The 13030-nt window shown below is 39.4% G+C and overlaps 1 protein-coding gene across 2 annotated transcripts; it reads right to left on the bottom strand.

The window, feature by feature from the left end:
- Nucleotides 1–555: 555 nt before the first annotated feature.
- LOC106960858 (tumor suppressor p53-binding protein 1-like) lies at nucleotides 556–12738 on the bottom strand. 2 transcript variants are annotated; one of them, XM_015054214.1, is made up of 12 exons: nucleotides 12536–12738; nucleotides 5795–6013; nucleotides 4799–4877; nucleotides 4629–4713; nucleotides 4034–4101; nucleotides 3862–3945; nucleotides 3651–3705; nucleotides 3178–3347; nucleotides 2971–3097; nucleotides 2153–2250; nucleotides 1911–2083; nucleotides 556–1371 (listed from the first exon to the last, which is right to left on the bottom strand). In XM_015054214.1, the coding sequence occupies exons 2-12, from the start codon at nucleotides 5972–5974 to the stop codon at nucleotides 577–579; spliced, it is 1914 nt and encodes a 637-aa protein (XP_014909700.1). In that variant the 5' UTR covers nucleotides 5975–6013; nucleotides 12536–12738; the 3' UTR covers nucleotides 556–576. The 2 variants fall into 2 exon arrangements, with proteins under 2 accessions (XP_014909700.1, XP_014909701.1); XM_015054215.1 differs by lacking the exon at nucleotides 12536–12738 and adding an exon at nucleotides 6235–6285.
- Between the last annotated feature and the right edge of the window lie 292 nt (nucleotides 12739–13030).

The raw sequence follows: 13030 nt of genomic DNA, 5'->3' as shown, positions 1-13030 counted from the left end.
CATCACGATATAAGCATTTCACATCCTTTTATATCAATAATTACCGATTAGTTTTTTGTTTTAAATATCTGAAATATTGCCACACCAGTGGCAGGACCCTTCGTGTTTTATCCAGTTTTTTTTTCACATCATTATTTTTCACTTTTAAGCAGTTATGAGGCAAAGTGGGGAGACTTGGAACTGCTGCTGCGCCAGTTCATCACCAGGTTGTTGCTAGGTAACCAAAGAACAAGCGAGTTGCTAGGTAACCAAAGAGTGAGTTAGTCGATTCCACCAACTTTGCTAAGCTAGCTGTGAGAATTCGAGCAGCCAATGTCTTTCCTCTGCCTACGTCTCCCAGAATGCTGTGCGGTTCTGGATCACAGTTCAGTGAATATCCAAAATATTGAATATTCTATCAGATGTATTATTTATTGATATTGATCACGTGTCAATCGCGATATACATTGTTATTGATTTATTGTCCTACCCTGATTATCGATAGCAACTAAAATAAAACTCCTAAATTATTTTTCAGCCACATCATCCAGCCCTAAAAAACTTTTGAAGACTTTTTTTACGTGAATAAATGCAGCGCTAACCTCCAGAGCTGTCACTCAGGCTCTTGTCTTTGACGCCCTCCATTTCTCGCCCGCCCAGGGCGTCCTCCGCTCTCTCTTCCTGGGTCTGCTGCCGGTGGCCGTTAGCCGTGGCGACCCCTTTGGCTCCGTCGCCCTCGGAAACGCTGGACTCCGGCTGCAAGTTTCTGTCTTTCTCTCCGTCGGTTGCCACGACGACGCTGTCCTGGATCTCCTCCTCCATTGGCTCCGGAGACATCAGCTGACTCTCGGAGAGGACCAGCGCCATCGCTGAGGCGCCACCGGTGTTCTCCTCCTTCATGACATCCTCCTCCTCTTCCTCACAGTCGTCCATCTTGTTTTTGTCCGTCGAATGGTTCTGTTCTGCCGTTTCTCCTGAACTGGAGGCGTGTGATGCTGCCGTGGTGCTGCACGGCGTCTCCTGCACGCAGCTGTTCGCCGCCAAGTCAGAGTGGTTAGCGTTGCTGCTTTCGTTCACATTTGTCTCTGCTTCCTGTTGCTGCCTGTCGGACTCATGCGGCAGGTCCGGCTCAGTCCGGTCGGGTTGCTGTGACTCCTCCGGAGCCACGGCGTCGCTGGTATCGACACCTGGCGGCTCTTCCAGCTCGTCTATCTGCGTGTCCTGACTGTCCTGACTGTCCTCCTCCACCGGAACCGGGTCGCCGCTATCCGCGTTCACAGAAAGCTGCAGCGCAGGGGAAAACGGAGCCGACTCCCGGAGCGAAGACTGAGTCTCAGAAGGCAACGGAGGAGACTTCCTGGCTTCTTGGCTCTGTGTGGGAACAAAAACATCCTGAAACAAAGAGAAAGGTCTGGATGGTGAAACCGAGTCATTAAAATGAGCAGTGAGTGTTGCTGCTTTCGTTCTTAACGGGCCAGTATTGAGTTTTTTCCTTTTTATAGCACATTCAAGTAACTATGCTAACTTCAGTTGTTAAAAAATGCTACATATATCAAATATGACTCAGATTAAATCTGACTTCCTAATTCAACGCCTAGAAATTGGGCCTCTGTCTCTTTAAAAACTCCTGCTCTTTCTGGAGCTCCGCCTTCAGAGGTCATCCCAACATGGCTCCTCTATTAATCCTTCAACAACATTTTTACCACTGACAAGCAGCTCAGCAGGTGTTTGCTAACTGCTGTGTGTCTCTGTTCGGTGAGTTTTTGGTTAAAACTTGTTTGTTCTTCATTCAGTGGGTAGAAAATCCAGAAATTTTACTCAAGTAAGAGTAAAAAGTAAAGCGCAGTAAAAATACTTCTAAAAGGACAATTTTTTGAAAAAGTTACTCCAATCAATGTAACTAATTATTGCCCAACTCTGTTAATACGTACATGAGAGAGCCCTGGCTGTGACGGCACAGGCAGCGCTCGCTCTGGACCAGAGGCATTCTGGGAGACCGGAGCAGAGGTAGGTGAGTGTGGCCTCGAGGCGGCGTCCGTTTCCATCGGCTCGTCCTGCGCCGCCGCTCGCTCCTCCGGCGGAAGCGAGGTGTCCATGGGTTCCTCTGCACACATTCAGCTCATTAGAGCCGTTTCTAATTCGCTCACCGGCCGGTTTAAATTCACTCACTCACCGTCGCGTTCGTTTTCCGCTTCGGTCGGCGAGCTTGGAATGATTAAAGGAGTGTGGGGGAAGTTGTCCGGCGTTGGGGCGACGTAGTCAACGGAGCTCCTGGGCAAACAGAACCAAACAACAACAATCAATCAATCAAGTTAATTTGTGTAGCATGTTTCAGCAACAAGGCAGTTCAAAGTGCTTCACATCATAAAAACACAAAAAAAGAGTCATAAAAAGTCTTAAAATCATCATACAGCCACCAATTTGAGAACAAACATGAATAATTTCAGCCCTAATAGAAATATAACAAAGACCCAAACTTTCTCTTTTGATCATTTTTTTTCCATAATCAGATTAATAATTGGAATATTAGGAGATTTTCCAGAATTAGAACCAGGTAAAACTAAAACACTTGAGGAGTTCAACACATTTACAAAAAAAGTTTGTTTTTATGTAAAATGTAACGTATTTATTTTTTACAGAGTTTAGCTTCATTACTGCTCTGGGTGTTTTTGAGTCTGTGTGCTCTGGATAGCAATTAATCGATTACTAAAACTGTTGATGATTATTTTAAAGATTGATTAATTGCGGTTAATTGAATTTATTCCAATTGATTCAATTAATCCCGATTTATTGGATTAATTCCAATTAATTTGATTAATCATGATTGTTACAATTAATTGTGATCGTTTTAAAAAATTGCAACTATTTCAATTAATCACGATTAATTGGATGAATTATTTCAGCCCTGATATAGTAATTTTTTCAGGATTTGTAATCCCTTACTTTGCTCTTTACTTGAAAAAAGTAATCAGATTACTGCTGGTGACTCACTGGGACAGACTCTCCTGGACCAGCGTTCCCTGTCCGGACAGATGCAGCAGCTGCAGGCTGTGGGCCGGCGTGGAGGTGGGCCGAGCCGGCTGCTCCGGTTCCGACACCGTGCTGTCCACAGCGGCGCCTGAGAGGTTTCAACGTGACGCAGTTATTTACCAGTTCTTCTCGCTCCCTGCAGAAAAGCAGCTCGCCAAACGAACATACCCGACTTGTCGGCGTCGAACAGATCTTCCTGTGAGGACAGAACATCGCAGTCCTGCTGGTCCGGCTCCTCGGACTCCTGCAGGTTCTGGGAGTGCAGCAGAACCTGGACGGTCAGCTGGCGACCCGACTGGCCCACGGACTCGGAGGAGCTGCTGGAGCTAACCTCCGACCTGCAGGAGAGCAACGTTTATCAGACAGCACTAAACTTAGATGTGGTGTCCCTCTGGGCTCCGCTTTTAGTTTACGCCTTCTTAAACATTTTATTAATGTAATACAGCTACATTTTGCACCATAATTTGCATAATGCTAACATGTTAAACCAAAACATTAGCTCCACTATTAGTGGATTAGCAGAAGTGCTAACCACCGGTTAGCATTTGAAGAATCTAAAAATAAATGCTAAAATCTTATTATCTCAAAGCTTAACAGCTTTTAATCTGGCTAATTTAAGTTTATTTTTAAAAATTATTTACCTCACTGCTTTGTTATCTTGATGCGCCAAAGTTTTGAGGGCAACACTTTGCTGCTCTGAAATTAAAAAGAACAAAAACACACAGATGTTGGCCTGATGAGTGTCAACACTGTTAGCATGCAATAAAACATTTTCATCTAGCAGCAGAAACAGGAAATACATGTAAATGTGATAATTTCCTGCTTTAAAATAAGAGCTGTTTTGGTTTTTACTTTCAGAGCGATGGCCCGGGTCTCCGCCAGCTTCAAGGTCCTGACTCTGTGAGAGCTCCAGAAACCCAAACTGAGACGATCCACCTGGAAACATACAGAAGGAGCTGATATGACGCAGAAGGACAGAAAATATTTAGTTTAAACTTCAGCGTTTAGCAGGAGGAACACCGACCGTCAGACTGAACACAGTTAGTCGTGGAATCGGCTCCAGGATCCATTTCAGAATCCTCAGGTACAAACCTGGAGAGTTCAATGGAAAAAAACGTTGTTATTTCACTGGATGGGTAGAAGGAAGGAGGGATAAAAGAGAGGAAGAAAAACAGAAAAAAGAAAGAAAAGAGGGAAGGAAGGAAGAGAAGAAACAGAAGAAAGGAATGAAACATTTTAATGAAAATAAAAACTGTAAATATTTCCTCCATTTTCTATCTTTTTCTTTGAAGTTGAATCGTTTCCTCCAGAGAAACTCTGCATGATTTATTGATAATATAAATAAAATCTGTTCTCTTTTTCCCACTCAGGTGAATAAACTTTGCTGTCACCAGCAGGTGGCGCCACTGCAGCGGAAAAAAGTTGACTCTTACAGAGAAAAAAAAAAAAAAACATCCTAACATCTGAACTGGTCCATCATGTAACTGGAAACCAGCAGCACCAGTTCATAAACATTCAGTACTTTCCTCCACCCTTATTTATTTCACTTTTATTAAAGTTCCCATTTAATATTTCACTAAATGTGACCTGAACCAGGACAGGAAGCAGGGTGTACTCACTTTTTCTTGGTGGGATGTGGACAGACGTTGATAACTTGACTCTCCTCCTGCAGTGGCGAGCTGGGGTCGGCTGCAGCTACGACCTCTGAACCAAAAAAACAAAAGATTTTTAAAACTTTACAGGTGAGATTAAAATGCAAACATAGTAAAATATGGATTATTTTACTTACCTGGTTCTGCCTGGTTGTTACTCTCTGATTGGCTGTCGATTTGGGAGCATCTACTTCCTGGTGGTGATGATATTAGTTCCTGGAAAAGGAAAATAACAACTTTAGTAAAAAAAAAAAACAATAAAAAATAAATAAAGCATCAAAATGTCAAAAACTGCTCTAAATAAGCACTTTATTTATTCCTCTAAATTTATGTATTACTACCTTTTAAAGGCAAAAAGTGGGAACAGCTACTTTTTACTTTTACTTGAGTAATTTTACTATAAAGTATTTCTACTCTTACTTGAATAAAATTTCTGGATTTTCTACCCACTGAATGAAAAACAAACATGTTTTAACCAAAATTCACCAGAAACAGAAACACACCTGCAGTTTTTGTTAAAGTTTCATACATTTGTTTTTAATTGATAGAAACTGATTTGGAATTTTTTTCTTTTGCCTGATTTTATTTTTTGTTACTTATATGAATTATTGTATTCTTGGTCCTTTTCCAATTAACTTTATATTTTGGTCCATCTAATAATGATGTAATTTTTAAATATTAAATGATTGATAATTTGATCAGTTACTCAGAACTTGAGAAGACTTTTCACCAAATACTTTTTTGACTCTTGAGTCATTTCTTGGACTGATACTTTTTACTTTTACTTGAGTAAATATATTTTGAAGTAATTTTACTCTTACTCGAGTAAAATATTGGGTTTCTCTGCCTCTGATTAAATATGATGAATATGGAGTAAATGCTTGTAGTTGTTGGGATGCCGCTAGGATACTAACTAGCAAATAAGGATTTGTAACAGGAAATAAACAGAAAATAAAGTAATTACTATTAAAAAGTTGCGGGAAAATACCTAAACATGTTCCATACTGAGATATAGCTATGATACTACTTCTTTTTAAATTGTGTGGTAATATTATTTTTTTTTTATTTATCCTAATGTATTTATTTTTCAATCTGATTGAAATAAACCAGCAGCTTTTAAAGATCCATCTCACCAGAACCGGGCTGCGGGCGGCCGGTTGCAGGCTGGACAGGCGGCGGGCCAGCAGCGCCCGGTAGCTGCTCTCCGGGTCGTCCTCCAGACCGACGCTGTCCGGCTGGGAATCTTCCACTATCAGGCACGGGTTCTCCGGCTGAGGCAGGCTGGAGTCCAGTTCGCTTCCACCGGGATCCATGAGGTCAGGCCGAGGGCAGGAGACGGAGACTGTTGTGAGCTAACCAAGCCAGAAGAGAGACAACAAAGCGAGCGGCATGTGAGACCCCAGCCGACTACTGCTGCCTGAGCCCACCGGTGTTAGCATGTTAGCCTCAGCTACAAGCTAATGGCTAATGCTCCGCCCATCAACATTTCAAGGTTTGTCTGGTTACAATCCCAGTGAAAATCACATTAACAGGGAAGGGAAATCACTGCAAACTGCACCACCTTTATACTTACCTAAAGAGCTCAAAAGTATTAAAATATTGATTCATATATTCCTTTAAAAAATCATTATAGATCTTCTTCCAAAACAGAAACACCCACTTCAGCTCGCTTAGTCGCGGTAAAAATTTAACAAAAGCGATTTCATTGGTTTAACGACACTGACGTCACAAAACGTCGATTAGTTTTATGGTTGCCAGGCGTTTTTAGATTTAAACGCGTTATTGAGGCGTCAGTCTGAGAAAGTATGGGAATGATTGCATTTTTTACAATCGCATTTTACTTTTTGACTTTCCGAGTGATGGCATCCTCAACTCAAATATAAAACAAGCCTTTCTACTGTTTCACTTTTAAAATAATTCATGTTATAAAGTGATTCGTGTTTGCCACTTTGCCTTAGGATCTGCATCCAGCGTTGGACTCCCCAGTTCTTACTTTTCCAAGAAATGAACATTTTTAAATGAAGCAGATGTTTAATATAGATGACAAACAAGCAGTAAAATGTTTCTATACCACTCAGAAAATTTAAACCTGTGTTTTGTTTCATGATTTCTAGGAGCTACAGTTAAGAACAAATTACTATTCAAGCTGTTAAAAGTTAATATTTTGACCTCAAATGTTTCATTTAAAAAAAAAAAAAGATAATATGTAGAAATTTGGGCCTATTTCCACAGTCATGTGAATTTGTACACAGAAATTTTTTGAAAGTTAAAGATTTAAGCATTTTTTTTCTGTTTTTATGCAATTGTTTCCAGACAAATTTCAATAATAATTATCATTATCAATAATTTTTAATGTTGATAATAATAATTATCAACATTAAAAAGCAATTAAAATGTAGAAAAGTAGCATTTACACACTAGCAAAAACCTTTAAGCGTCATCTCTGAAGGGATTTTTTTGTCGTTTTTAATACTTTACTTCTTCCTTTTTACTCCATTTGTGGTTTCAGTCATTTTAATAAAGGTTTTTAACTAATACTTGAGTTTTAATTTAGCAGATATGCAAAGAAAAGTCATAAAATACATCAAAAAGTCTAACAAAGCAATGATAAGGATGCAGCAAAGTATAAAGAATAACTTGGAGGCTCAAAGTGTTTTAAATGAGAGGGTGTTTCAAGGTTTTACATGTTATACTGCAGAGTTCTGCACCTGCTGAGATGAATCATGTAAAGAAAAATAGAAATCTGGGGCGCTCGCTGCACACTGGGATCTCTGAGACCTCCATCGGATCCCTGAGGGGTTTGGAAGGACTCATTTAAAATCAGATATAGGTTAACTTCCTCCCTGAAATCACCCTCAGCATGGAGCTGCAGAGGTTTTTTATTCCTGTTCTCATTATATCCAGCTGTTATTGCCTCCGATCCTCCCCCCTTATCACCATCAGTTATAAATCTTAATGGCGGATTTGTAGAAACGTTTCTTTTCTCCTTATCAAACAAGCTAAATGCTAAAATTGCGCGTTCATGTTTGAGCCTCAGCAGATCCAATCACACTGTTGTGCTGATTTAGATCTTAGATTAGATGCATTTTGTAATTTGCAGGTTTGAGCAGCACTTTGTCATCATCATCATCATCATCATCATGATTTTTTTACAGCCTCTGTTTCCATGGAGACTAAATATTCCTGTAGCACAGCAGCAGAAGCTCATGTAGATCACAGAGGTTTCTGGTGGCGAGACAATAAAAAGTGGTTCTGGTCTGACTGACTGAGGCTGCTGGGAAGGCGTGGTACTCAGATCCAAATGGACCCAACTGTTCTCAGGATCATTTACAGACTCAGACATTAAAGTTCATTTATTAATAACCTGCTTTCATAGAGACCAGTAAGGTTTTCAGAAAAATATGAACGCATCGCTCATGACAGAACGTCGTCAAACTTCCTGAGAAGGTCGAGTCGAGTTGTCACCTCTGTGTTCAAAGACATAATATTATGACAGTACACTGCAAAAACACAATATCTTACCAAATATTTTGGTCTTTGGTCCTACTACAAATATCTCAGCACACTTCAAATAAAGCAAAACTGACTTACATGCAACTTTTCAGCAAGATATAGGAGCTTGCTATTGGTCAATAATTTCTTTATAATGATGAAAAAGTTCCAGTTCTACTTACAGATTATTTTGCTTATTATAAGACATTTTCTCCATGTTATAAGTGAAATAATCTTCTAGTGGAATTAGGTCTTTTCCATCCATGTTAAGAAATTATTGACCAAAAATCAAGCTCCTATATTTTGCTGAAAAGTTATTTGTAAGTTAGCTTTGTTTATTTCAAGTGTACTAAGATATTAGGACTGAAAACTAAACTAAAAATACTTAATATTTTTTTATTTTTGCAGTGTGGAAACTGTCTGTAGTGACTGTCAGACTCTTGTTCCAAATCAAACCCATTACTTTTGTCTGTTTGTTTTTCAGAAATGTTGCCATTTATATGGTATGCTGTGTTGTTCTGCACTTTATAAATATGGAACATGTAATTAAGTCAGTTTTTTTTAAGTAGTTTTGAAGATATTTCCACTAGAAACTACCAAAAACACTTGGTAAGAGTTAATAGATTTTGCATTTTTGGAGTGTGTGGCTTGCAGGTCTGGTCACTGGTTCAAATCCTGTCTGAAGTTTTCATGCATAAAAACATTCATAGTGGTTTAAATTCACATCCTTAGCCACCCTAAGGCATGCAGATTGGTGCTTATCCAGTGTGCAAATGACTAAACAATTTAGATACATCTTACAGTTAAATTAGTTGAAAATGACTCAAATATTACAGAAAAATCTGAAAATTTAAACCATGCAACTCAGTAAAGAAGTGGGATTTTCTCAGTGACCAAACTAAATATTCTGAAAATGAGAAAAAACTGTATTCAAAAACAGTTTGACTCATAAAGTTTGACTTCTCACCAAAATAAACCATAAAATCCAACATGGCTGCCTGTCGGATAGAAAAAGCAGTAATAGCCTGCTGATCAGTAGCTCTGTCAGTTTGTATCTCATTAAATAAATCACACATCTAGTCCTTTACAACCTCTACAACCGAACATGTTGATATTGTGTTTAAATGTCTAAAATGCAGATTAATACTGTATTATCAGCTTTTTGTTGCCAACTGTTTTTTTTTTTGTTCTGTTAGTTTTGATGACTTTGAATTTCAGCTAATAAAATGTTATGATTGTGCTGTAGCCTAAACACTCATGATGAAGTCAGTCCAAGTGCTGCAATATTGTTGGAAAGTTTGGTGGAAGAAAAATGCAAAGCCATAGATTTATGGAGATGCTGATTTCATTTTCAAGCATGATTTAGTATCGACACTCTCACTGGGTTTGACAAAGTTGTTGCAGTAATTAAAGTAAAAGGAGCCTGGACCACATCTTGAGTGTTTATACTGCACAGAGATACTATTAGCTCTGTCAATCACAGTCTCGTGTGGACCTGCTCATCCTCTCTCTCCCTCTTGCTCTCTGCTGCGCTGCAGCTAGCATGGATGCTAAGGCTAGTTAGCATACCCACAAATGATGGCAGATAAACAGCTTTACTGTAGTGAGTTGTTTCTCCACCATTAGCACTTTAAGCAGCATACACAAACATGATTGGGAGCGCTAAGACCCGCCTCCTTGTTCTGATTGGTTGTTTTTGGTACATTTCTTCAGACTGCAATAGTAGCACATGGAAGAGATCAATATTTTCACATATTATCTGTCTCATAAACTGTCACTACATGGTAACAGTTCAAATATTTTTATAAGCAGAATTATTCAAAAATAACAAAAATAAACAGTATGTGTGATAAATTGGCTGTGTATTTTTAGCCATTTCAACCAAATTAGTTAAATAAATGTAAAACTTTTTGATTAAATCTTAACTTACTAAGATATTTAGATATTCTTAGAGTTTTATTTCTGTACTGTTTTGTGGATCCCACCTGAAGCCCACAGTAGTAATCCAATGAACGGCCCTGCTACACGCATCAACTTCATTCATTAGGATTACTGGTCCTGCCTTTCTATCTCTCTCTATCTATCTCTCTCTCTCTCTGTCTCTCTCTCTCTCAGATTGTAATCATGTAATCTTATGTAATCAGTCTTCAGGTGTAAATCCTTTTAAGTTTTCAATGTTTCTTGTCAGACAAAGGGCTTCAGCTCCAGGAAACAGCAGCAGGGATGCTGACCGGCATTTCATTAAGTGGAGACATCCTGGGAGGCAACAATGCACCCGTGAATGCCACATTCAGCCAAATGGCTGGGTCAACACATCCCAGGTGCTTTCGCTTTAAAATGAAAATCAGATGTGATGCAACCTTTAGTTTTATAATAAAGTGACGCGGCTCTCAATGCGCCTCCTGCAGCCTCCCCGAACGGCAGCTGGCGCGGACAACTTCAGCATTACGTCGTTAATTTCTGCAGACATCTACATTAAAGAAATGCGCAGGCACCGCACAAAATGTCAAATCACCTCCGGCTGTGCGGGAGCCGGGCGGAAACGCACATGGATCCTTATCTGCGCCCCTTCAGCGCTGCACAATAGTTCCCGATTTAGCGCAAAAAAAANTGCAACTCAGTAAAGAAGTGGGATTTTCTCAGTGACCAAACTAAATATTCTGAAAATGAGAAAAAACTGTATTCAAAAACAGTTTGACTCATAAAGTTTGACTTCTCACCAAAATAAACCATAAAATCCAACATGGCTGCCTGTCGGATAGAAAAAGCAGTAATAGCCTGCTGATCAGTAGCTCTGTCAGTTTGTATCTCATTAAATAAATCACACATCTAGTCCTTTACAACCTCTACAACCGAACATGTTGATATTGTGTTTAAATGTCTAAAATGCAGATTAATACTGTATTATCAGCTTTTTGTTGCCAACTGTTTTTTTTTTGTTCTGTTAGTTTTGATGACTTTGAATTTCAGCTAATAAAATGTTATGATTGTGCTGTAGCCTAAACACTCATGATGAAGTCAGTCCAAGTGCTGCAATATTGTTGGAAAGTTTGGTGGAAGAAAAATGCAAAGCCATAGATTTATGGAGATGCTGATTTCATTTTCAAGCATGATTTAGTATCGACACTCTCACTGGGTTTGACAAAGTTGTTGCAGTAATTAAAGTAAAAGGAGCCTGGACCACATCTTGAGTGTTTATACTGCACAGAGATACTATTAGCTCTGTCAATCACAGTCTCGTGTGGACCTGCTCATCCTCTCTCTCCCTCTTGCTCTCTGCTGCGCTGCAGCTAGCATGGATGCTAAGGCTAGTTAGCATACCCACAAATGATGGCAGATAAACAGCTTTACTGTAGTGAGTTGTTTCTCCACCATTAGCACTTTAAGCAGCATACACAAACATGATTGGGAGCGCTAAGACCCGCCTCCTTGTTCTGATTGGTTGTTTTTGGTACATTTCTTCAGACTGCAATAGTAGCACATGGAAGAGATCAATATTTTCACATATTATCTGTCTCATAAACTGTCACTACATGGTAACAGTTCAAATATTTTTATAAGCAGAATTATTCAAAAATAACAAAAATAAACAGTATGTGTGATAAATTGGCTGTGTATTTTTAGCCATTTCAACCAAATTAGTTAAATAAATGTAAAACTTTTTGATTAAATCTTAACTTACTAAGATATTTAGATATTCTTAGAGTTTTATTTCTGTACTGTTTTGTGGATCCCACCTGAAGCCCACAGTAGTAATCCAATGAACGGCCCTGCTACACGCATCAACTTCATTCATTAGGATTACTGGTCCTGCCTTTCTATCTCTCTCTATCTATCTCTCTCTCTCTCTGTCTCTCTCTCTCTCAGATTGTAATCATGTAATCTTATGTAATCAGTCTTCAGGTGTAAATCCTTTTAAGTTTTCAATGTTTCTTGTCAGACAAAGGGCTTCAGCTCCAGGAAACAGCAGCAGGGATGCTGACCGGCATTTCATTAAGTGGAGACATCCTGGGAGGCAACAATGCACCCGTGAATGCCACATTCAGCCAAATGGCTGGGTCAACACATCCCAGGTGCTTTCGCTTTAAAATGAAAATCAGATGTGATGCAACCTTTAGTTTTATAATAAAGTGACGCGGCTCTCAATGCGCCTCCTGCAGCCTCCCCGAACGGCAGCTGGCGCGGACAACTTCAGCATTACGTCGTTAATTTCTGCAGACATCTACATTAAAGAAATGCGCAGGCACCGCACAAAATGTCAAATCACCTCCGGCTGTGCGGGAGCCGGGCGGAAACGCACATGGATCCTTATCTGCGCCCCTTCAGCGCTGCACAATAGTTCCCGATTTAGCGCAAAAAAAAGAGACAGAAAAGAGCGTTACCTTCGGAATCAATATGTCCGCTCCTGGGCTTTCCAATTTGTTTCAGGGTCCCGCTGGTTGCAATAGGAGCGCGTCAAACATCGCTCAGCCCTGCCTTGCCTCTGTTTTGCTGAGAGTCAGGGTGTGGGACGCATGGCACGTAAAGATGCACAAGCATTTATTAATATCAGCCAGAAATCATCCTATCCATGCCAATTTATGCAGAGATGCAACAAGAATACACACCCAAATGTGGATTATTTATTTATTTGTTTATTTATTTATTTACTTATTTGGATATTAGGATGAAGAAAAACGTGAAGATAATTTAAAGGAATCCAAATCCAGAGGGAAATAAACCAAAAGTGAAACAACAAATGAGGAAATTAATCTTATTCCGATCTTAAAACTTTTTGTTTTAAATAACTTGTAAATAAAATGTTGTTTTAAATAAAATATGATCAACGGAAGCAATCATAACGATGACCTTAAATAAAAAAATCTCCAAGGTAATTT

The sequence above is a fragment of the Poecilia latipinna genome, unplaced genomic scaffold, assembly GCF_001443285.1.
Source record: "Poecilia latipinna isolate Pla-1442-1.1 unplaced genomic scaffold, P_latipinna-1.0 Scaffold1237, whole genome shotgun sequence".
NCBI classification, from domain to species: Eukaryota; Metazoa; Chordata; class Actinopteri; order Cyprinodontiformes; family Poeciliidae; genus Poecilia; species Poecilia latipinna.
The sequence above is the reverse complement of the archived record's forward strand: the minus strand, read 5'-3'. Positions and strand labels throughout refer to the sequence as shown.